General features: G+C 47.9%; 2 protein-coding genes across 7 annotated transcripts; one reads left to right on the top strand and one right to left on the bottom strand.

The window, feature by feature from the left end:
* Nucleotides 1–1,043: 1,043 nt before the first annotated feature.
* Nucleotides 1,044–13,411, bottom strand: COPS3 (COP9 signalosome subunit 3). Of its 6 annotated transcripts, none has more exons than XM_087731209.1 (12): nucleotides 13,157–13,405; nucleotides 10,364–10,493; nucleotides 8,527–8,639; nucleotides 8,376–8,425; nucleotides 7,410–7,502; nucleotides 6,524–6,703; nucleotides 5,120–5,260; nucleotides 3,731–3,904; nucleotides 2,779–2,865; nucleotides 2,323–2,436; nucleotides 1,627–1,707; nucleotides 1,044–1,382 (listed from the first exon to the last, which is right to left on the bottom strand). In XM_087731209.1, exons 1-12 carry the CDS (start codon nucleotides 13,209–13,211, stop codon nucleotides 1,329–1,331), a joined length of 1,272 nt encoding a protein of 423 aa, XP_087587335.1. In that variant the 5' UTR covers nucleotides 13,212–13,405; the 3' UTR covers nucleotides 1,044–1,328. The 6 variants fall into 6 exon arrangements, with proteins under 6 accessions (XP_087587335.1, XP_087587337.1, XP_087587336.1 ...); XM_087731211.1 differs by lacking the exon at nucleotides 13,157–13,405 and adding an exon at nucleotides 12,796–13,008; XM_087731210.1 differs by lacking the exon at nucleotides 13,157–13,405 and adding an exon at nucleotides 11,825–12,686.
* An 800-nt stretch (nucleotides 13,412–14,211) lies between these two features.
* On the top strand, nucleotides 14,212–23,577 carry NT5M (5',3'-nucleotidase, mitochondrial). The gene is made up of 5 exons (XM_009467939.2): nucleotides 14,212–15,358; nucleotides 18,754–18,854; nucleotides 19,342–19,402; nucleotides 19,824–19,938; nucleotides 20,144–23,577. The coding sequence occupies exons 1-5, from the start codon at nucleotides 15,095–15,097 to the stop codon at nucleotides 20,299–20,301; spliced, it is 699 nt and encodes a 232-aa protein (XP_009466214.2). The 5' UTR covers nucleotides 14,212–15,094; the 3' UTR covers nucleotides 20,302–23,577.
* Nucleotides 23,578–23,921: the final 344 nt, after the last annotated feature.

A 23,921-nucleotide genomic window follows, 5' to 3' on the forward strand; every position in this document is an offset into this window, starting at 1 on the left:
CATACAAGCTTCACATGGCAAAAGCCAGAAATGCTTAGCTCCCGCTTAGGCTCCTGAAAAAAAAGCTGGCAGGTTAGCAGTAACAAGCAGCTCCTAGTCAGGCGTTTAAGTAGGAAGCACTGGATGCTGAGCTTCTCGCATTCTGACTTGATGACAGGTTTATTTATGCCTGATAGTAGGAGATTTGCACTGACATGAAGTGTTTCAAAAGTGTTTTAACAGTGAAAATCTCCAGATACACGAGAGCTACAGAAAATTTAAAGAGCCCATTGATTTAAGGGGTGAAGCACTTAAAGAATCCAACAACTAAATTTTTATGTTTAAAATAGTGAATTAAAAACAGATAGCATTCCAGCATGTTATCTCCAAATAAAATCCTGCATTTTGAGAGCTGTATAGAATTCTATGTTCCATGTACAATTATATTCTCTGGAAACAAAGATCTATAGCATGGCCTTCACTTATTTCCACCACAGAAAAGTATTAGCCTGTTGAATACCTTCATGCCAATTGTATAGGAACAAAAATTTAGATTTCTTTCCATGTGAACAACTTTGTATCTAGAATCCTCCAGAACACCACAATCTTTCAAATATCCTTTTGCTTAGGCCTAGTAAGTTTGATCTAAGAGCAAATGTTAGTAGGAGGTATTTTGTACCAGAAACTTAAAATCATAAATAGCTGTCATGTATGGATTCCCTATAGTGATTTCTGCTTTTCAGCAAAACTGCCTTACAAGGACTCGTTAATATGCTCATCCTTTTGGGAAGAACACAGTTCTTACTTCATTTAATAGACAGCAGCCAGCTATACCGGCCATATGCAAATTATAACGTAGAGAATTTACTTAAACTCCACGCCTCTCCACCCACCATACATATGATAAATCTGCACTTTGAGCCAACTTTAAATACAGAATAATGAACCAGTAATTATCTTGTACGTGAGCCAACACTAGTTTGTATTCTTCCCTGAATAACACTTTTTTTTTTTTTCAGAAGAGAAAAAAGGACTGCTACAGAAACACAGCAACATTCAAACCCTTTAAAACAAAAGGTAGATTATTTAATGCATTAACGATGTTAATCTGAAGATAAATAAATCCACAACAGACTTTTAAGTTTCTTTTGAGATTTCCTTTTTCTTTGCAGAGAATATTTCTGATATTATACAGTACTGGGAGGGTGTTCTTTTATTTTCTTAATGTCCAGGTGAAAAGCAAAGCTCAGTTCTCTCTGCTCTCTTCGTGGAACTCCTCAATGCCCTGTTCCAGGCGTGATTCTTTCATAAGCTGTTACTTGAAAGCGGAGTGGTGAGCAACATGAATTTCAGGAATAACTGGATGGTTTGGTCCCTGAGTCATCTTCTTGAGAGCCCATACTCTGGAAGAGAGAGAGTTATTTCTTTTCAAAAACAGGTCTGAAGGTTTATCTTTGAGACAGACTTCTTTGAAGTTAACAGGTAGGAAAATAAAGTGCATATGAAGTAATATGCACTTCCTTTTTGTTTTAAAGCATGATGTTTGTGCACATATTATTAATAATATGTAATTATTAACACTGTAAATACTGACATTCAGTGCAACACATATGCACTGCACTGAATCTCTTACACTAAATCAATTACCTTCTGCACAAACTGAGGGTTCACAGTGATCTCTTGATCCATGGCTTTCAGTCGTTCATCAAGCTCTATACATTTCAGCATCTTAAAAATATATATTAAGTTGATTACTTTGTCCAGCTTGAACGTGATCTTCAATATATTTCATGGCTGTGCTATTTAGAACCAATAACTTCTGCCATCATAAAAGCTCCATGTCAAAATGTTCTCATCCCTCATCTCCCAAACAAAAATGTCAGACCATTTTTTTATTCCATTATTTTGATCCATGTCTTCCTAACAATCCTTTTTAAGGCCACTGACAGAAAGTCCCATGTGGGTCAACCACCTCAGCCTACAGGCAGGTTACTGACAGCCAGTGGAAGCGATCCTTGAAATCTAAAACTCTAAAAACATTCTTTCTAATCCAGTCAATTCAGGGAACTTCACATCTCCAACATTAAGCAGTCAGTCTACTGAAACATCTCAAGCTGTACAGAAGATACAACAGGGAACGCATTGACAGTAACTGACTATCAGTCTAACACCTTTAAATACTGGTACTGGGAAACAGTTGAATAATGATTCCTCAATCTCAGTAATGATTCCTCAACCCCTACATGTAAGTTACCTACACTGGCTTCTCCCAGCAGCTCTCTGATTACAGACCAAGGTTGTTCAGTAGGAATTCCAAGAGCAGTTAGTATCTTAAACATTTACCTCCTGATCAATGTTATGAAGCATAGCTGGATTGTTATATTTTTCAGGATTATCATGGAAACAGACCATGCCGTCTTTCTGATTAATACTTGCAAAGATTTCACCATCTTCTATCTGAAATGAGAGAGGGTTTCATGTAAGGTATCACTAAGAACAGAATTTCAGGTAACTACAACACATGGACTCCTTGTGGAGTCATCTTTAACTTGTTTGCTCTTTATTTCCTAACAGTTTCCCAAAGACAAATGATGCATGCCTTATCTTAGGCAGAGGACATCCTTTAAGATTTTTTGAGAGCAGTCTAAACACCACAGCAGACTGACAGTATTTCCTTCACCCTGAAAAAGAACCATTCTTCAGCCATTCAGAACGTGCACTGCCAATCCAAACACTTAGAGAGAGTCTTAAACTGGATGTTTTGAAATTAGGATAGCTTAGCCAAGTAACAAGTCGTACCATGTGGAGGACGTATTTTTCTGCTTCCTGGGGCCCCGACAACTGCACTCGACTTGCCATGTCTTGTAATGACAATGTTAAAAATGTCTGAAATTTAGAAAGTATTAAATGGTTAAAACTAGATGCTGAGAACCTTCCCTATCAATCCTTCATGACCTACGCAATCTTATTTTGAAGTCTGATAGGAAGAAACAAGTGGATCACATAGTTATTACGTATAAAAGCACCATGAGATGGGAGTCAGTTCTTCCTCCAAAGATACCACTTTGTTATACTGTGCATCTATGCAGACGAAACTAATGGAGTCATTACTCCATTTCTGCAATTCCTTTTTACCCCAGACAAAGTCCTGACCAACCTCGTCCCTCACCTTTCTACATGAGTAAGGTGACTGTCCATCATTTCCTTCAAGAGAGAGATGCAGGTACTGCGTTGCTTCTGAGGTTAGTTCTACTGCAACAAACACCAAAAGACCTTTCCCTGATCATCTTTAAGGATTAATCTGATCTCTCAGCTGAAGGAGCACATCACTCCACTGCTGCTGTTTTTCCTTTTGCTTCAGATACTTCCAAAATCTGTCCCACTCACTCACTCTTCTCTAATGAAGTAACCCGTAAAGTTCAGGTTTCCTATTTTTCAAATAGAGATGAAGGTCATTTGGTAGCAGCACTCCCAACTTCTTTGATTATGTATGAAAATCTCATGGGCAAACCCCTCTGACAGACAGACATATTGAGCGACCTTTTAAATAATGCATAAGGAGCCAACTGAATTGGTTTTCTATAGAGAGCATTTTAGTCTCATTTGTTTCAGAGACACAAATCTCAGTTTTAGTAATTTCTCCGTGACATTACTACATTAACATTTTGCTCTGAATTGAATACATTTCAGAGAGACACTCTGAGAAAAACTAATCACAATTTCTCAGCAAAACAAAACCCCTACATCTTACCTTGGTTAGCCTCTGAATATTCTTTTTGTAGAGAGATGACAAGCATTGCTTAACCAGCCCCATATTGTTATCCCTTGTGAATGTTTCACTGTGTTTGTTCACCAGATTTCGAAGCTCCGAGGGTTTATTGGTTGAATAAACTTGCGCTAATTCATGGTAAGCATTGCTAAGGGGCTGCAATTAGAAAAATGAGAACCCTTCTTAAAGAACACAGTGTTCAACCAGCCTCACAAAATCTATTCACTACTTCAACGTTAGAAGCCGTGCAGGCATAAAAGTAAATTTAAGTAGCTCAAGCATCTCATAAAAAGTACGTGATGCCCACACATGGCTTTACAGCAATGATAGATCCTCATACACTACATCTGCATTACTGCAATATAAGATTTAGTAAACATCAGTCAAGGACCTCTGTATGACAGTTCTAGTTATGGCAGTGCAAGAAAGAGTCCATTAGCTGACCAGGCTATGACGTAAGCTGAACTCAAGGTGAGTAGCGTATTGACTAGTCACTGCCCACGTTTGTTCTACCCTCTAAGACACTGTCATCCTTGACCACAATGCATCACAGCATGGACAACAGGGAATCAGGGGGTGAAGACTAGTTCATCTAAATGACTTTAAAATGGCAATTGTTTGAGCTTGCTTATTAGTATCTGAAGTTAGAAGATTGTTGGAACTTTTTAAAATTTTGGTCACAAATCAACAAACTCAGTGTTAAATAGGAACTAACTTTTTAAAGTGTATTATTTACCTAGGATCAGAACTCTCTCGCTAGCAGTTTTATCTTCCACCCTACACCTCCTAATCAGAATGCTTATGGACTCCAAACTTGCAGCTTTTATTCTTTATAAAGCTGGAGTTTTGGAATAAACTATTTAGCATTTCATACTTCAACTAGATGAAGTTACAGGTTGAATGTTTTTACAAGGACACTGCATATTGAAAGCCATATGAAATCTGAGTCTTGTTTGAGTTTTAAAGTAAAATGCTATCAAGGGATGTGCAGTATCAGTGAAGAGAATATTGGTAAGTACTATTCAACCCTAAAGTTTTTTCAAATTTAAGTTTAAAAACCTGTATCACCAATATGAACAATACAGTTTGTTTGTAATAGATGTACTACTTCAACTTTTTCAGAAGCTTTTATTCTTTATAAAGCTGGAGTTTTGGAATAAACTATTTAGCATTTCATACTTCAACTAGTTGCCAGACAATCTTTAGCTATTGTACACTAGAAAGGCAGCAAGAGGTTGTACTCTGGCACATTGTGCCTTATTTCCCATGATGTGCAATGTTAAACAGTACTATCAAACGAGGGTAGAAAAAAATATCATTTACAAATTCAGGTTTGTTGTTCTATTATTTAGCTGTATTCGCAAGACTTACCTTAATGAATCTACCAACTATCTGGGAAGTGTATTTTGGTAGCTGCTGAACTTTGCCAAGTAGTATCAAAGAAACTAGAATATACTTTTTATATGATTCCAACATAATATGACTGACTGCCATGGCTGGAGTAGTTATTGCCTAAGCAAGCAAGAAAGAAATGGAATAGAAATTTAGTATACTTACTGGCAGATCCTGGTAGCTACTGCATTAACAAAAATCTCAGTTTAAAGCTGCATGCAGAAAGGATACAATGACATATGAAATTCACCTTTGAGCATTAAAGCTTAACTAACTTCTGTCAAAATTAATTATCCAAAAATGTCCTAAAAAAGTAAATTCTGTACAAGCTACTCAAAACATATCCTGTTACAGTGATGCCTACCTTAAAATAGCCCTGTTAAGATCAAATCAAAACTTTTCCTTGGTATGTATCTAAAGTTGTACTAGAAATCACCTGTAGCTACCTGTTACCAGGAGTGATTATACAGTTCGGGTAGAACCTAGATTTACACAGATCCTTAAAGAGGTTTTATGAAGCTATTACATCATGAGATCTCATATTTAAGTATGCTGAAAGAGGTCTGCAGAATCAGGGAAAAGGGATTTTTTTGTTTACTGTGATACTGCTAGCTACTCAAGAGCTGACCCTTGTTTACAGAAAAGAAAAATGCTGCACCAGGTTATTTTGCACATTTCACAGCATTTCCCTCTCACACACACACAAAGTTTTCCCAATTTTGTGATTTTTCTCTTCTTTCACAAAGTAAAAGTGGCAAATACTTTAACAGCCTTGAAGAAGTGTAACTCCCCTCATAAAATTAGCAAAGGTCTTAACAAAACCACTGAACTATTTTTTCTTTAAGAATACACAATTCCAAATGTCAGCCTGTGAACTGTTTCTATGTGAGCAGTAATAAGCAGGCATTTGAAAAATATTTATAGTGAGATAAATTTAACATCAACCTTTGAGTTGCATAGTTTTATGGTGCAATAGTTACTTGGCTGTAACAGACCTTCTTAAAGGAAAACACCTCTAAAGACAGTTTGCTTGTTACTTCACTTTATACACTAAAGAGTACCACTCAGGCTGTATCCTTATAAAAGAGCTAACAGTGAACACTAACCCAAATCAGTTTTTATGTATTACTATGATGAACACACATGCTAAAGCAAAACCTATGCGAATGATGAACAGCAGCATAGATCTGTTAGTAGAATTATATTCTTAAGGTTAAGAATGAAAATAATTGGAGACTGCTTGTACTTTATGTGAGGTTCACAGCTTTTATTGCTATCCTTGGTGGCAATTCAAAGATGGTAAGTTCTCTCAGTGCTATTACACATGCTACTTTTGCCTTTCAATTGATCACGCTTTAGACTTACCATTTTATTTAAAGTTACCTGTTCATAAAAGTAGAGTGCTCTTTCAAAGTTCTTTAGCCCAGTGTATATCATCCCACCATAGTAGTAGTAACATAAAAAGTGCTTCGCATCATATGCCCCATTCTCTTTACAAATATCCATCATGTCCACATCTAGATACGGGAGGGCAGGTTTAAAGCATTTTGCTAACAAACAGAGCTACAAGAAAATAAATCAAATTTTCATAAATTAGCCATTTCCATGAGGAAGAAGTTGAAACTGAATTCATCTAGTACTATTTAATAAATCTCACTCCTCCAAGAGTGAAAACAGTGCACATCAGTTGTGCTGTAACACAGATTATTCATTCCATCATGCTATTTGGAAATCCCTTAACACAGATTGTGAACTGTTATAAATTATCTGAATCCTAAAGAAATTAGACTCTGACAAAGCTGCTTGAAACTCCAGGCCTTCCAGACTACTGTGCTGGCAGCACTAAATATTGCACTAAACATTCCTGTCCAACCCTACATCCCAGGAGCCAAGGATGAGACAGAAGCGTAAATCCAGGCCAAAGACACTGAGACAAACATGCCTTTTGTCAAACTTGAGCAAACAGTATCTGGACTTATACTGCCTAAGACAAGCTGTGTGTGACTTTCAGCCCAGAGAGAAGGGATGTCAAAGGACTTTCAGAAGTCATCAACAAAACCAAAGATCTGGGGGCACGCGCTGAACATTTAAATTTAATAGAAGGGGATTTTATTTCAGTATATCATATTATTTATTACTGGGGGGAAAAAAACACACAAACACTTATAAGCCATTTTTACATTGCAATATGTGAACATGTATTTCCTCAAAAGGTTATAGGTATTTTATAAGCTTTTACTCTCATAAAAAGCCCTTATGCTCCCCTTACCTGGCAGAGATCTGCGTGTATTGAGGTCAGCTGGTTTGTGTTCATCTGCATCTTGTCTATGGCTTGTCTGAGAATGCTAATTCCTCGCAGGGGCTGTCAGAAATTACATCTCTTTCAGACAATTTCTCATAGATGGCAGCACATTGGATCTTATGTTGACACTTACAAATGAAAAATAACACTAATTGACAGGTTCCATTAAGTGATAGTTGACCTGAGGTTCCCTTTTTGTAGGATACTGCAGTTCTCAGAAAATAAAATTAACCTTGGCTATACAACTTCTCCTGATAAACTGAAGTCATCAATTCTGCTCCACAAAGCCAGCCTCATCAGGAATATGGTAATTTGTATCGACAAGATAACCTTTCTTGACTCCATGATGCCATCTAAACTCCCACCAAATAACAAAGGCAAGGCTCTCACTTTACTCCACTTAAACCAGATTTGATCTCTACTTCTATTTCAGGCTAGATTTCACTAAAATGGCCTGCAAAAGTCAGTATCTTAGCAACAAAAACATTGGTCAAGTATTTCTTAATCAAGTTTCCTTTACATTTTAAGGCATTTCATTAAGAACATTATGTAACACTGGCGAGAATAACAGTGAAACTAGTATCACTGACTCACCAGCGCTAATAATTTTTGCAGCTCTCTCCTACTCATGCACACATTGTCTGAAGAACATTCTTGGTACTACAAATTTCCTAGTTCGTGTGCGAGAGCATGTTTTTAGGTGACTCTCCCAAAGAAAAAAATTATCTTCCTTACATTTTCCTTATAGAAACCTTTAAAATCCTCGTTTACGTTCGTTACCTCTCGGTAAACTTAACAAGTAAGGAGCTGCACAAAAATACTTAACGTTAAGTTAGTGGCAAATCTTTATGAAGCGAGTAAGAGACTGGTAAGGTCCCCTTTAAGAGCTTGGATAGGTAGGTAGCTTATTTGTACTAGATGATACTTGCTCACCTGTTTTCTCTCCACAAGGGCATTTGTTAACTGGTGGCACAGGCCAGCAACTAAATACAATAAAAAACAAACAAAAAATCCAACACAGTGAAAAATCAGTAATATCAAACTATCAAAAAACATATAAAGTCTGAAAGTAAGCTTAACTTACAAGTGTCTGTTGCATATCTAATGTGTTCCCCATTACAAGTGCTGATAAAAAGCTGCACCTGTGAGAATAATGTTTCGAAATCAGGGATGCTGGGCATAGAAAACTTCACAAACCTAAAATAAAAACAACAACAAAAAAGGTTTAACACTTAACACTTGGAGATTAATAAAAAAGCTTCATCTTCATCGCTAAGTCTCTGCAGGTGCATGTAGATGCTTGCAAACAAATCCAAAGTGTTTATGACAGATGGCATACGATTTCCCCAGGAGCTGCACAACATTTGCAAATACACTTTCTGTGCACACCCCCATTCTCAATCTAGTGCAAACTACAATTTAGAACAAACTATGGCCAACAAAGATCATTTTATCTGGTACAATAGTTACAATCATAATAGAAACACTGGCTAACGATGATGACTTGTAATAGCCACACAACTTCTCTGGACACTTTTGCCTATCCTGCAGCCATCTCCTGCTTGAATGTGCTCATGATTTCTCAACTATTAAATTACTAGATGTATTCCTCTTGTTAGGAGCTCTTTCTCTTCACTTCCAGTTTCTCTCCATCTCTGGTGGTTCCTTAGCACCCTATAGGCTGTAGCCTTGCACATTGCTTCTTCTGTGAGATGAACTATGGTAATGCTCATCTGAGGGCAGTGAAACGTCTAGCTATGCATCCTACAAATGTCACGAAAACATACAGAAAAAACTCCGTTTAATGCTGTTGGAAGGTACCCAACCCTGCCCATACTTCAGTTGCTAAACACTGTAATGTATGCTTCAAACCCACCTAGATCATGAACTGTCCCTCCCCACAAGGCTTATCACTGTCCAGGTGACGTGCTGCCACCCCTTCCCTGTCTCTTCAGAGTCTTACTCTACCAGCGTAGCAGTTTGCCATGCCACAGTTTCAGCCAGAACTTTACTATATGCTCCACTGAAACCACCTCTTGAAATAATACATTTTACATGTTATTTCTTATAAACAGTTATCTTCCTTCCTCCACCTGTTTTAATGACTGTTTTCATGTACCTCATGATACGATTCTTCTGCTAACGCAGTAACTGATGCCCTGTTTTTTGTAAATTCCATAATGCATTTTTATGAGACGGTAGTGAATTGTAATATTAAGTGCATGATCTCTATGTATTACAGTCATTTTGTCTCAAAAGGGTAGTAGAACAAGTACTAGAATTCTGGTCTTTCCTTTAAAAGAGAACTTTAAAGTAACAGTGAAACCCATAGATGCTTTACTTGCAGTTAGGTACAGTTAGAAAAAACAGTTTGAGCTTCAAGGCCAAATACCCTTACCTTACCTCAGCATCACTAAGGCAATTCAAGTATTATCTTAAACTACAGAGAGCTGCGAGAGCCTCAAGGCAGTCTAGAGACAAATACCCAGGAACTATGATAAGAACCCATGCTTCACCAGAAAAAAAAGTGTTGCTTCACGCTTACAGTTTAGCGCACTAATGCCCTGCCAACTGAGTTTTAAAAGCTAGTTTTATACCTTTTTGCTGAACACATATGGAAAAATACTTACAAAGGCACAAACAAGAGAAATGGATACAGCCTTAAGGAAAACGAACCCCCAATGTTACCATTTGACAGTAATGGCATTTACAAGCTCCAGAGGTTTTTTTCTCTTGAAAATACAAATTTGCCTTGGTATTTTTGTTAATAAAATGTGCATCACCAAAGGAAACTAAGCACCATTCTAAGAAATGCAGATTGAAAACATTTATGTCCAAAAGAAAAACATTTGGTTGACAATTCAGCATGTTGCCTGAAGTTTTAATACTGAGATATTTAATTAAAAGAAAGCAATACTTACAAGACAGCAAGAACGCCTAATGAGTGTTCCTGCACATCCAGGGCACCAAGCACTGTATCCAGATGGGAAAGATTTTTTGCTAGCAGTTCTCCGCTTTTATTGATCAGTTCACAAAGCTGGGTCATTTGCCCTGAAATACAAAACATCACTGTCAAACACTAATTAGAGAACACTCATGCATTCCCATACCTCATTACACCTGCTGACCTACATAATCTGATGGAAAAGTAGTATCACACAGAGAATTTACTTTTCTGTAATACAACAGGCATTAGTTTTCAACAAGCAAGGTACCTGCAGTATGATTTTTTTATAAGGTGACAGCTAAGCTTCTGGCCTTTGGGACTGGAAAGGAAACCCTCAGAACACAAACACAACATGAGAAGCAGCAGCAGCTCGCCTCATTAGAGAGGGGGCTTCAGGGTCTTGTATCAGAAAGGGGGCTTCAGGGTCTTGTATCAACACCAAGCGCACCTAAGCCAAGTCTCCAAAACTTTGACCAGTGTACTGTGATGCAAAATTTTGCCTCATGTGGATACATGTATCTACACTTGGGTCTTCTAGGTGTTATAAGGGGGAAACCAAAACAGTACCAAAAGTAGTTTCCTCCACTTTCTAAAAAATCCCAGTACCAGAGCTTGTTCTTTGCTGCTTCTCAAATGCCCTATCCACTTTTCAAGGTCTGCTCATAAGCATTTTTTTTTGAAGTAGACATTAAAATTACAACTAAGTATCAACAATAATAGCATTTAAAAATCTGTTCTTAAATTTACTTCGTATAATTAGAACTACAATGTTATTCTACTCATTGGGAGCTATGAACACAGCATGAAAGGCAACTATTTTGAATTATGAAGGTATGGTAAGCCCAAAAAACCTTACAAAGAAAGCAGACCGATTATCATTAACTGCTTTCAAAGTCTTCCCCTGCAATTACTTTAATTAAAACTACGTCTTTCTGAAGCAGACTATTGTCTCAATGTTTAATCCTTGCGGGCTAGAGAGAAAAAACAAAGGTTCTCTCACCCTTACAAAAATCTTCATAAAACGAGGAATAGTGGCTCCATTCATAGAGATTAACACTATTGTCAACTCTCTGTCCTTTTCCTTTGAAAAAGAAAACCTGGGAAGCCCTAGCAATGAAACGTTAGTTTTGAAGTAACAGAGGGATCAAAAGTTCCAACTGTGGAACCAGAGCCCAGGACCTCCAGAAACTCATCCCCAAAACAGCGCTCTCCACACAGAATTAAAACTCCAGGCATAAGCACGGAAAGGAATAGGGCTTGTAAAGCGCTCTGCGGTTTAATTCAAGCATTGCAAAACCTTAGTTCTGGTATCCTCCCTAGCATAGAAATCCACCCGTTCTACAGCTATCATCTAGCATTCCCCTAAAAAACAAAGCAAAAAAAAAAAAAACCCCAAAACAACCCTCTACCCACAAACACACACTGAGCAACTCACACAGTGTAAGCAGAAATAGCCACACCAGGCCCAACTAAATGTCCATTCATGTCACCTCCCGTGCGGGCAAATGCTGATAACCAGAAACCAACACCACCACAAGTACACAGACTTCTCCCGTGTGCTCTCATAACCTCCAGCAGCCTCTCTGGTGTCTGGATTTACTCTCTCACGGAGAATGTCTATCTGGCTCATCCTTAATGGGAGAACTTCCATAAAGTCAACCAGTCTCCTCTTGAACCTTTTGCATCCGCAAAACCTTGTAATAAAAAGTTCTCCTGCTGAATTACATGCGTACAAAGAATCACCTTTCATCTCGTTTGTACCTGCACCTTGCAGGTATCATTTGTCTCTTGTATCGGATATCCCCAGTAAAAACAGTCGTTATTTAATAAGTTCAACCGAAGTAAGAGAAAGTCGGAGCTCCACCCAAAAGTAACTGCCAGAGATGAAGCCTGGGGCCATAGAGGAAAGCATCAATTCTTGATCGGTTCCAGGGAGCAACCACCCCATGCAGAGAAACACTCAGAACGCCTTTTAGGGAGCATCGACGCAGACAGAAAGTTCAAGAACTAGGAAAGGCTATGCCCAGACACAGGAGAATCAGGGGTTTAGCAATGAAACTGAGGAATTCTAACTATGGTTATTAAAACACTTTCTGAACGCTTGGTTATGGCAACTCTGATGTACAGTCTCAGGCCTCCTATCGTAGCTTCCGTGGGAAGGCAGGACTGCTCTGTCCATGCTCCGCTTTGTCCCCAGGAGCTAACGCTTCTGAAAGGTATTTTAGGACACACACGCCGCACTTGCATGCCCATCGCTTAGGCGACAGGCTGGGCTATGTAATCCCAGTTAAAGTCCCTCTGATGCCCGCTCCTCCCCCCTGATTTTCAAGGCTCAGATTTTGGCAGGACCGCCGGTGCCGGCTCCACTCCCGTCACCCGGGACCCCCAGCTCCCGAAAGCCCCTACCTTGCCGCTGCCCCGGGAGCGGGAGCGAGGAGCGCTGTGCAGCCGGCCCCTCACGCCCTGTCAAGCCAGCGCCGCCCGAACCCTCCGCGATCCCTCCGAGGCCGCCTCTGCGTGCGGCGGCGGAGCCCCGAATTACAGCCCGCCAAGCGCCCCGCCGGAGCCAGCCGCCCCCCCTCGGGGGAGCAGGAGCACCGGACCCGCTCCTGAGGGAGAGCCGTGAGAGGAGCCAGGCCCCGGCCCGCCCCCTCCCAGCCGTGCGGGGCCCGGCGGGCTCCACCGGCCGCCGCCCCCTGCTCAGCCCCCGCTGGCTCCCCGCCGCCGCCGCCCGGGGCCCGGACGCGGCTCCCCCCTCCACGGTCACCTTGGGCCGAGAGCTGCCGGACGCTGTTGACGAACTGCTCCAGGGCCGACGCCATCTTGGCGGCTGGCGGCGCGGCCGCGCGCGCTGCGGGCGGGGCGGAGCGGGGCGGGGCGGGGGTGGGGGAAGCGGGAAGGAGCAAGCGCTGCGCGCGCCGCCGCCGAGCCAATCAGCCACCGTTTGCCGGGGCCGCGCGACGCCCGCCGCCGCCCGTCACTTCCGCCGCTGCGCCGCCTCTCGCGAGAGCTGCCGTCGCTATGGCAACCGCCGCCTTTCCCTCCGCCCGCCCGGAAGTGCCGACAAGGCACAAGGGAGGCCCTAACAGCGCGAGAAGCCGTGACTCAGCAGGGCTGGGGCGGGGGGGCGTGGCGGTGACGTCACGATGGCGTCACCCCGCCTCCCCGTGTCGCGGTGCCCTCAGCGCGGGCCTGCTCGCCCGTGTGCCGAGGTTTAATTCCTTTCCCATCCCTGCAGGAGCTGAGGCGGCGAAGCGACGCGGCCCTGAGCTGCTGCGGGCGGGATGTTTGTCTCCAGCATGCCACGAAGGAAACCCTTCCGCCTGTCATGGGTGGAGACGCGTTATGTATTCCCTCGCTGCTTAGTCAGAAACTTCAAGTTCTGTTGAAATCCCATTCCTTGCAATAAGCACGATGCCTCCGGTGCGAGCGAAAGCAGAATACGCACTGGAAACGTCACACGTTTTCCCTCCTAACCTCACTGTGACGGTTACCATCACCTACAGCCCAGCTGCCAGTTCTGCTCCTTCCTCCACGCCGTGACCTTCCCCGCATCACCTCATCTCTACAGCTCGTTTGCCCTGTCCGTGAAACAAGGGCAATACATTCCACTGGAAAACATTCTGGAATTGAAAGATGAAATATTTTGGAACCGCTAAGCCGTATTATTGCCGTCGACCAAAATCTTTTCTCTCCCAGCTCAGCGGTTGCCTAATCCTGTTAGTCACACTCAGAGGCCTCCCCCCTCTTTAGCAGCTTTAATCCCCGCAGTGTTTTTTGACCAGGGCGATCTTTGCTCCCACGGCAGAACATACAGACCTTCGTGGTGTGCTGTCACCGCTTCTTTTGGGTCCGGGTGTTGACTTTAAGGGTTCCCGTCACCCGTGGGGACAGAGCTGTGTCACATCGAGTGAGATCCTGGGCAGAGCGTGCCCCCTCCCCACGGACTGATAGAAATGGGTATATTTTATGTCAAGGCTTAGCTGCAAAAATCACCACGTTCTGCACGCCCCCACGCCACGCACACGTGCCCCCCCCGAGACCTGCCTGCAGGCAGGGGCGGGCAGAGGGGGGCGTCGGCAGGGGACGGGGGAGAGGGAGGGTCCCCAGCGGGCAAGGGGAGGTGGAGCGGCGGCCTGGGGTGCCCCCGAGGCTGAGAGCTGGGGCTGGGCACCCCTCCGGGCTGGGCACCCCGCCGCCCCGCCGAGCCCCCGCTGCGGGAAGGGGCGGGAGCGGGGCTGGGGCAGGCTTACGGCGGGCGGGAGGCGCGGTGCAGCCGCGCTGTCGCAGGGGCGTTTGTGCCGCTTTAAGGCGGTGCCGCCGCTCGGGGCTCGGTCAGGCACCGGGAAGAGGAACTGGGCTTTGCACTGCCGGGTCGGGGCGAGCGTACCGCCGTGCCCCGGGCGGCTCCGGCCACCCCCGCCGCCGCCGCTGCCGCCGCCGCCTGCTCCGCGCTCGCTGCAAGGGGAGGGATGGGGCGGGGAGGGGGAGGAGGCGCTGGGGGCGAGGACGGGCCCTTGCATCCCCCCCGCACCCCCTCGCAGCCCCTCTGCTCCCCCTTGCATCCCCCTTGCATCCCCCCCCGCTCCTTCCTTCTGCTTGCCAGGGCCGCCTGCTTGCAGGGTGCGTGCTTGAAATAAAGCCCCCCCGCCTCCCCGCCCGGAGATCCCCCCCCCATCCCCTGCCCTCAGCCCCCCCCTCCACCATGATTTTGCTGAGCAGCTTCTTGCACCTGCGGCCTCGGCGCTGCGGCCCCTTCGCGGGGCTGGGCAGGGGGGCCGGCCCCGCAGCGGGGTCCCGCAGGGCTCTGCGGGTACTGGTGGACATGGACGGGGTGCTGGCCGACTTCGAGGGAGGCTTCCTCAAGAAGTTCAGGGCCAGGTACCCCGACAAGCCCTACATTGCCCTGGAGGACCGGAGGGGCTTCTGGGTGTCGGAGCAATACGGGCGCCTGGGACCTGAGCTGAGCGTGAGTCTGTGCATCCCCGGCCCCGCGCGTGGCTCTCCTTCGCTCTGCGCCGTGCAGCTGCAGCTCCGGCCCCGCGGGACCCACCGGCCCCCAGCTCCTGGGTGCAGCGCTGGGGAGGGCTGCGGGCGCTGGCCGGAGCTCCCACCGAAACCTAGGCGCAGGTCTGCACGCAGGAGGGCTTCCAGCGGCGCCTCTTTTCCCAGAAATCCAGTGTTTTTCATGCACATCTGTCTCTTTTCTCTGCATGCATGGATGGAGATAAATGCAAGGAAAGGAGATCTTTGAACATCTGATCGTTTTAAAATACCCCAAATTGCATAGCTGTTTTTTTCTAGCTCGGATTTGGCCAAGCCACATGGATCGATACTGTTCCTAGATGGATTATTTAGTTCCTCAACAGCAGTGTGAGGGGTGGGATGCAGCAGAGAAGTTGAGAGCAAAGCATGCAATTCATGCTTCATGTGAGGGCGTACTTAAAAATACCCCAAGCCCTCCCATGCCTGAAAATTATTTTATTCATTTTAATAATTAAAGCCTAAAAATAGAAGCTGTCTTTATGTTGTACTTTATCCTTCAACGAAGGGCTGAGCGCTGCAGAAAGTTGGTCTCTGCCTCTACGAGTTTCCCATCTCAGTGGGATGTCTGTGGTCTCATCTGCGGATTGCAGTTGCACTAGCTGAAAGGTGTTAAAGCAAATAAAAGTACTCTTGTCATTAGTGGTATGATGGCTACAAGGAAGGGAGCGTGAATAATGTCTGGGGCTCTCCTGCTGGTAAATTCCCAAACAGCTGGATGAGCTGAAGGAATAGTGGGTCCTCTCTAGCTGGGATTGATGAAAGGGAAATGGAGGACATCATTAATGCAGTAAGGCAGATGCTGAAAGTTTGGCAGAGGTAATGCATGATAACACTTTTTTTTTTCTTGACCTTAACTACTTTGGATGTGTTAAATGAAGTGAGCTCATCTTGTGTCTGCCGTGATCATGTAAAACCACCAAAACCTTGGGCTGAACAAGTAGCAAAACTTACACAGACCGACTGCAGGGCAGCCCTGATTTCACCCATGGTTTCAGACCAGGGATAAAGAGAGCAGGAGCAGCTCTGTGGCTACAGGCACATGGGCCATTCCAGTCCCACCTCGTCACAGAGCACCATCGACCTGCTGCAGGAGACCAGAAAATAGGAGCCAAAGAGTCCAGCGAGCTGAAGGTCCCAGCTCTGAAAGGGAGAACAGCTCAGCAGTAGGCCACCCACACAGACCTGGAAGGATGGGGAGCCCTGGTCGGGCAGGGAAATTGCTCATGGGGAGAGAGAAGAAGAAGGAAATCGAGGGTCTGTCCTGCCTGGCACGTGGTGGGATTCCCAGCCTGGGGGATTTTTCCATCTGCTGGGCAGCATGCTGGCTGCAGTGCCTCAGGGAGTTATTCTGGCTCTGGGAGCCGAGCAGGTCTTTTCTTCAAGGTGAGCTTAGTTCTTCCTTCATCAAGCTTGATTGCAAAATGCTTTTTGACGTAAGTGGAAGCAGAATAGCTACGGAAGTTCTTGCTGTAAGAAAACACTTCAGCGCAGTTTGAAGTGCTTTGCTGCAGCAGGCCGCATTTCTCAGATGTCTCTTGTGCAATTACAGTCAGTATCTTAAAAATAAAACATCATTGCTCACTGGTCTAAAGCAGAGCAACTGGAGTTTGAATGTTTGCCTGGCCTCGTGGCAAACTGTTAGGGTAGCTGTTCTTGTCGTGGTGGCAGGAGGCATTTCTGCTGGCTCTCTTGCACCGATTCAGCGAGTTTCATTTTGAACGTGTATGAAGAAGGCTTTTCTTCCGTCCTCTGAACCGCCGATGTTTTCTGCTGCTCCGGCAAAAGGGAAGAGTGCAACAGTTGATCTGAGCAGTTTCTCCTTTTAAGTTGGGTGTCTGGTCTTCTCACATTATCTGGGATTTTTTGAGAAATGCAGGGTTTGATTCAGGCATGTCATGTTAAATGCTCAGTGCCCAGGTATGTAATGGGTTCATGCATTCATCTTCCTGCGAGCAGGCAAGGTGTGCAGCCAGCGTCTTGGCCACCGGCAGGATGAAGCAGAAGATGACTCCCCGAGTGAGCCCTGTGTTTGCTCTGGGGCATTGCTGCCCTGAGCCTGGAGTTCCCAGCAAAGCCCCAGTTGCTCATGGTTGCCTGTTTTCTTCCCCCAGTGCAGGTGGAGTAAAGGCAAAACATGGTGGTTACCCACTACATTTGTCAGGCAGGAGGGAGCGGCAAGTCTAGCTGGTGTGTCCAACCAGCCTATTTGTTCCTATGAGCTGTAAGAACCAGCATATAAGCATCACTGAGGCTGCGCTCCCCTGCCCTGATGCTCTGCTGGCTCCTCCATACTGTGCAATACAAGAAGGCCAGGATGGGCTTAAAGTTCCTTTTGTCCCTGTTCCCCTTCCTCAAATACAGAAACAGAGGTGCTCAAAATCAAGATCAATCATTCAGTGTGGGGCTCCGTTCAAAACTTCTCCCAGCCGCAGCTGCTCAGCTGCATTGCAACGCCGGGACAGGGCTGCTTCCTCTGCCCGCAGCCGCGTTGCAGCACTCCCAGGCTCTCCTCCCCGAGGACCCAGTATCTGTGCAAAATAATTCCTTTGCTTGGCAGCTGACAAGCTGTTACCGGTTTGAGGGAGTGCAGGGGATGCTGTTGCTTAGAGCTGTGCTGGACCCATCACAGGCAGCCCCTGGACTCTGCCCTCGTCCCAAGGCTTTGCTCCCTGTGATCTCTCTCTGCTCTGCTCTCCCTGTGTGCCATACCAGTGCACTCCGGCTGCTGACCTGGATGTTAAGTGTTTCAAACCCTTGCCTGGAGATGCTCTGTTTGCCTGGTAGACGTTGCCCAGGCATCCCCGAGGAAGAGCATCTGCATTCATCCTGACACGTAGTTCATCCTATAATATACTTTCTCCTATGAGAGCAGCCCGGCTGCTATTTTAAGTGATGTGATTGAGACAAATAGGCCAGACAGCATCTGTGGTTGAACAGCATCACGTTACAGCAGGGCTACCAGGCCATGTCAGCCAGATCCACATGGAATTGCCCCTCCAGACACAGACCTGGGGTTTGGTTCAGTTCTGGACAATCTCTTGTGTTTTGCCTTGAAGGAACATGCTGCTCCCTCTGCGTCTGGGGCTGCACAGGCAAAACCAAGCCTGCTCCAGAGCACCTCTGATCTAAATTGTATGGGACGAGTGCAGGTTGGCAGGTGGGGAACAGAGAAACCCACAGAGGCAAGGCAGGTTAGCAGGAGGGGACCTGCCTTTCTCACTGTCACCATCCTCTGTCCTAGCAAAGGGTGGGGAAGATGCACATGCAAGAAGAGTAGCAAGAAGCCCTGTGCAGTAACTGCTCTCTTTCCCCTCACAGGAGAAAGCCATCAGTATCTGGGAATCCAAGAACTTCTTCATCGAGCTGGACCCGCTCCCCGGGGCGGTGGAAGCTGTGAAGCAAATGGCAAATTTGGCAGAGTGAGTAGGATCCTACCCATGGTGTTGGGGAATGGACAGGGGAGCAGCAGTGGCTTTGCAGGCTCATCCTCCTCTCAGAAGCAGCACTGAATACAACTTCAGTGTTAAAAATGCCTACGAGGCTGCTGGGCATGGGAGGAAAGAGAGGGCTTTGACTCCTGGAGCAGTCACCAAGAAAATCAGCCATGTGCAGCCCCTTCCCTTCAGCTCTCTGTTCCCAGCAAGGGTGGCAAAAGGGGGAACATGCCCGTGCCACGGCTGTGGGTACTTGTCCTGGGGGTGGGATCCTGCGAGATGGGGGACTAACATCTTAAATCACCCCGGTTTGATCTGTGTGTGGCAGGGGGTCTGCTTTGGGTGCCTGCCTGCCTAGGCACTGAGTGGGGTCTTGCAGAGGCAGACGGGTGCATCTCAAGGGGAAGCAAGGTCTGATCGGCATGTTTGGCTATGAAGTCATGCTCTGCCCCCGTTTCTCTCCTCATGGCAGCACTGACGTGTTCATCTGCACAAGCCCGATCAAGAACTACCGCTACTGCCCTTACGAGAAGGTGAGCAGGTCTGAGTCCCAGCTCCCCGTCCCGTACCGTGCTGCCCAGCGAAAGCCAGCTGACCCCCACGTGCTGCTGGCTGTAAAATGGCAGCAATATTTCCCTGCTCCACCAGTTTTGTTCCTGAGCATCTTCACAGAGTGGCAGCTCTGCTGTTGGCCAAGCTCTGCCATTTGCCTGCACTGAGGTGCTTGGTCTTAATATTTCATCATGATGTCGAAAGCTGCTTGGCTTTAGAAGAGCTTGTGCTCCAGCAGCATCCAAATCCTTCCCACTAATGAACTTATTAAGCGAGATGTCCTTCCTTCCTGTGTGGAGGCCAGGGCTCATGCCAGGCTCTGCCGCTGCTCTGCCGAGCAGCCCCTGCCCCGTCCATCAGCCTTCCCGTGCCCACGCTCACCGCTTGCCCCTTGCCTTCCAGTATGCCTGGGTGGAGAAGCACTTTGGCCCCGAGTTTCTCGAGCAGATTGTTTTGACGCGAGATAAGACGGTGGTTTCTGCTGACCTGCTTATAGATGACAGACCTGATATAACAGGTAAGGGAGGTGCGGGATGGCAGGAGTGACCGGAGGCAGCCCCAAGGGGCAGACAGCATCGGGTGGCGATGGGCGCTGGTCCCTGCCCGTCTGATTAGGCTCTCGTTAGGGGTTTGTGTCTGCAGGCTCCTCATGTTGGAGTAAGGTCAACCTCTGCATCTCACAGAGGAATTGTCCAGATTGCCGACCTCTCCTTGCTTTGCAGGGGCCGAGCTGAACCCCAGCTGGGAGCACGTGCTCTTCACAGCCTGCCACAACAAGCACCTGCAGCTGAAGCCTCCCAGCCGCAGGCTGCAGTCCTGGACCGATGACTGGAAGGCCATTCTGGACAGCAAACGCCTGCCGCCCAGCCGGGCCACATAAAACCCTGGCCTCCTGTGGTTACCCGGGGCTGTGGCCACCTGTTTGTGTCGCTGCGGAGTCCTGCTGAAGGCTGAAACCACAGATGGACAGACGGACAGACAGACGCTGTCCCTGCTGCAGAGAGAAAGAGGAGGGGGACCTGAAGTGCCACGGCCACCTGGACCCAGGGAGCAGACCCCAGCCTGGCTGTGCCACAAGGGACCGGCAGCAGGATTGGCCCTGTGTGCCTGGCAGCCCGGCCTGGGGGGGGCATTTCCCACCAGCTTTGGGGGTCTCTCTGCTGCGTCTGTGCCCCCCGTGAGGCCAGCCCGGCATTTCTGACAGACGAGGTCACCCTCAGCATGTCACTGCCCTTGTCCGGTGCACCGTGTGGCACACGCCGGCTCTCCATCCTCCTCTCTGTGTTGCAGTCGGGGATCATGCAGGTGGTTCGTTGCATCCTCACAGGGCTTCATACCAAGGGGCTGCCTTGGGGGACATTTCCCTCCTGGCTGGCGCCTGGATGCAGGGAGAGGGGCAGCTGGAAGGGCAGGGGGAGCCAGCAGATGCTGCCCAGGCTCCCTGCACTGGCTCAGCTGTGCTGTTCCTCACAGCCAATACAAGAGGATGGCTACATGCTTCCCTGCAGGAAGAGTCCCTGCAGCAGGATACGGGGACAGTACCACTCCTCCCATGGATCTGGCCATGGGGAGGGAGCCCTGAGGCACAGTCACACGCGAGATGTAGCCATGCTCCAGCTGGCAGGAGGGATCTCCGCTCGCCCTTGTCCCTCAGGAGCTCCCACAGCTTTAGAGCTGGGCCTTTAGAGCTGATTTGGGATGAAGAGAGGGGCTTTTCTCACACCTGCTCATTGCTCACAGGCTGCTCACCCAGGGCATCACTGGGGCAGCGAGCAGGCAGCAGTGCCAGCCCCTCCTGGGAGCCAGGCAGCCCCTGCAGGAGCTCATGGCTCACCCTGCCAGCCAGTGATCGGACAGTAGCTCCTTGGATTTCAAAGCAAGGGAGGTCTGCACACGCAGGCTGTGTGATCAAAGCGCCCCATCTCCCTTCTGGTAGCGTCCAACATCAGCCTACCAGGAAAGCTCTGGGGGTGTGTCCACCAGGCACCCTGCTTACACGCAGAAGGTCCTGGGTGCTGCATCCCACCAGGGTCAGGCACTGGAACGGTCGATGCCACAGAGCATCCTGAAGTCTTGAATGTGGAGCAGCCCGGGAAGACGCAGCTGGGTGGAGAAGGGGTGCTGGTGGAGAAGCTATGGTGTTGCTGAGAAGTGGGTAGAGCAGAGGCACCATGGGTGTCTGAAAGGCAGGCTGAGGGTTGTGTTGGTGGAGGATTGTCATGGCTGCATCCATAGATGCTGTTTTCAGTCCTCGCATACCGCAAGGATGGAAGTTGGGGGGGGATGTTGCTGTTAAAGGCTGGGGAACCCATCAGAGGTGCCCATGAGGCTGTATCACGGGGTTAGTTTGTTCTGCAGCTGCCTGCAGCCCTGCTGCTGTCCGGGCTCTGGATGTCTGGGGACAGAGCGTGCTGCCAGCCCCACTCGCCTTGTGCCAGGACCCCTGCGGTGAGGTGTTCGGCCACCTGGTGGGTGCAAAGGGGCTGCGGCATACGTGGCTGGCTGTGCCAGCCACCACTGCCAGATGACCGTGCTGGGGCTGCTGAGCTCTGCAAGTGGCCAGCACTGCTGGAAAGCTGCAACTGGGCACCAAAAAGGGAGCATTTGGACCAAGGGGGAACTCCAAGAGGGATGCTTTTTGCATAGATGTGCCCACAGCCTCTTCCTCCCCTGCATCAGCCCATCCTTGAACTGCAGCAACCCAGCTGGCACCGGCAGCAGCACCAGAAAGCAGCCGCTGCAGCTTCTCCTCTGCCTGGCCCCAGAGAAGAGGCATCCCAGCTGCTAGGGAGCCGGTGCTGGGCTGCCCCAGGCAAAGCCCCGGGGACGTGCCGGGTGCGTCAGGGCTGGCGTGTGCATGCATCACTGCTGACACTGCGGAGGCTACGCAGCCCCTGTTCCCGCCTGCCCCCACGCCATCCGGGATCCCAACACAAGCTCCTGATCTCCTGGCCCGAGGACTTGCTGGCTGCAGGAGTAAAATTCCACGCTGGGACATGTAGCCCCACAGGCAGGGGCAGTAGCCAGAGATTGGCCAGGGTTAGCCACCCTGCACTGTTTGCTCACACCTTTGGCTTGCCTCTCCTCTCTCCTGTGGGCCCCTTGTCAGCAAAAAACTATGTGAGCTTAAAGCTACGTAGCCAGCAAATAACCTATTTCAGCAGTGGCAGCTGGCCCCCCGCCATGTGCGGGATCGGGAGGGGCTACTGAAGTTGGTGCTTTCGAACCTGTGCCTTCCCCGGCTGCTGCAGGGCCAGGGACAAAGCCTGCATCGTCTTGGGTCTTTCTGAAAGCTGCCCCATCTGTTGGGATGGGGCGAATGTGTAAAGATGGTGTGGTTAGCCAGTGGTGGTGGGATTTACATACCACAAGGATCTTTTTTTTTTTCTGTTTAAACCACTGTGTGTTTCTCCAGGTGGTGGGTTTGGTTTGGGGGATGCATTTGGGGGAGAGGTGTTTGCAGTGTGTGGCCATCTGAGATGCAACCCCCTGGCCAAGAGCCACCTTGGCCAGGGGTTTGCAGGCGGGGAGCTGGGACAGTGGGTGAGCGCCACGGGCAGCCGCTATGGCTGCTAAACGTCACGTACCCCTCGGCTCTGCTGGAACGCTCCCGGCTGCCAGCCCCTTCATGCAGCTGGGGTGGCCTCATGGGGTCCAAGCTGTTTTTTTCCCAGTGACACCATTTAAACATGAGTTGCCCAAGCTCTCTGGAGCCTTCTTGCTGCCCATCCTTGAGCCAAAACGAGCCAGCACATCATTACAGCAGGTGCCCAAACCAGCCATCTTCCCCCGAGGCTGGGGCGGACCCGAGGGATGTGGCTCTCTGGGGGCCAGTGGGTCTTTCCCCCTTGGTGGGACGTGTGGTGCCAGAGAGACTGCATGGCTTCACGCCAAATATACTTGAAAGCAGAGCTGGAGTTTCTCATGCATGAGGCTCTGACTTCGCGCACAGAAATCCCAAGCAGGTAGCTGGCCTGTTTGCTCCTGCTGAGCTTGGGGCTGGGAGGTGGCTCTCCATCGCCTGACAGATCGGCCCTTTCAACGTTCAAGCCCTTCTGTGGCCAGCTAAGATGAACAGAGCTTTTATTTTTAAACGCACATTTATAAAACCGAGGCCGATCAGGAGTACTGCAATAAACACTGGGTTTTATTGGCATCCAGCTTCTTAGAAACGGAGTTTGGGTTTTGCAGTTTCCCACCTGTGGCTCTGCCCTCTGCATGGGGATGGCGGGGGGGGGTTCACCTGTGGGCATGGGCAAGTCCCCATGTCCAAAAAGCCTGAAATTAGCCCCCAACGGTGCCATTACCCTGTTAGACAGAGTCCCTGTGGGCAGAAATAGGGGTGGGTTTAGGTAGCGATCAGCTTCCTAAAGATCTTTTATAATAAATAAAGCCATGAAGTGTGTCTCCCATTGGGCCATGGAGCAGAAGCAATAAAAGGGGCTGGAGCTGTCATGGGCTGGCTCTTTCCCAGGATTTTGTGCCTTGTCCATCACTGTG

Source organism: Nipponia nippon, unplaced genomic scaffold, assembly GCF_047370975.1.
Source record: "Nipponia nippon isolate SJK-2023a ecotype South Korea unplaced genomic scaffold, ASM4737097v1 scaffold_5, whole genome shotgun sequence".
Lineage (NCBI taxonomy): Eukaryota > Metazoa > Chordata > Aves > Pelecaniformes > Threskiornithidae > Nipponia > Nipponia nippon.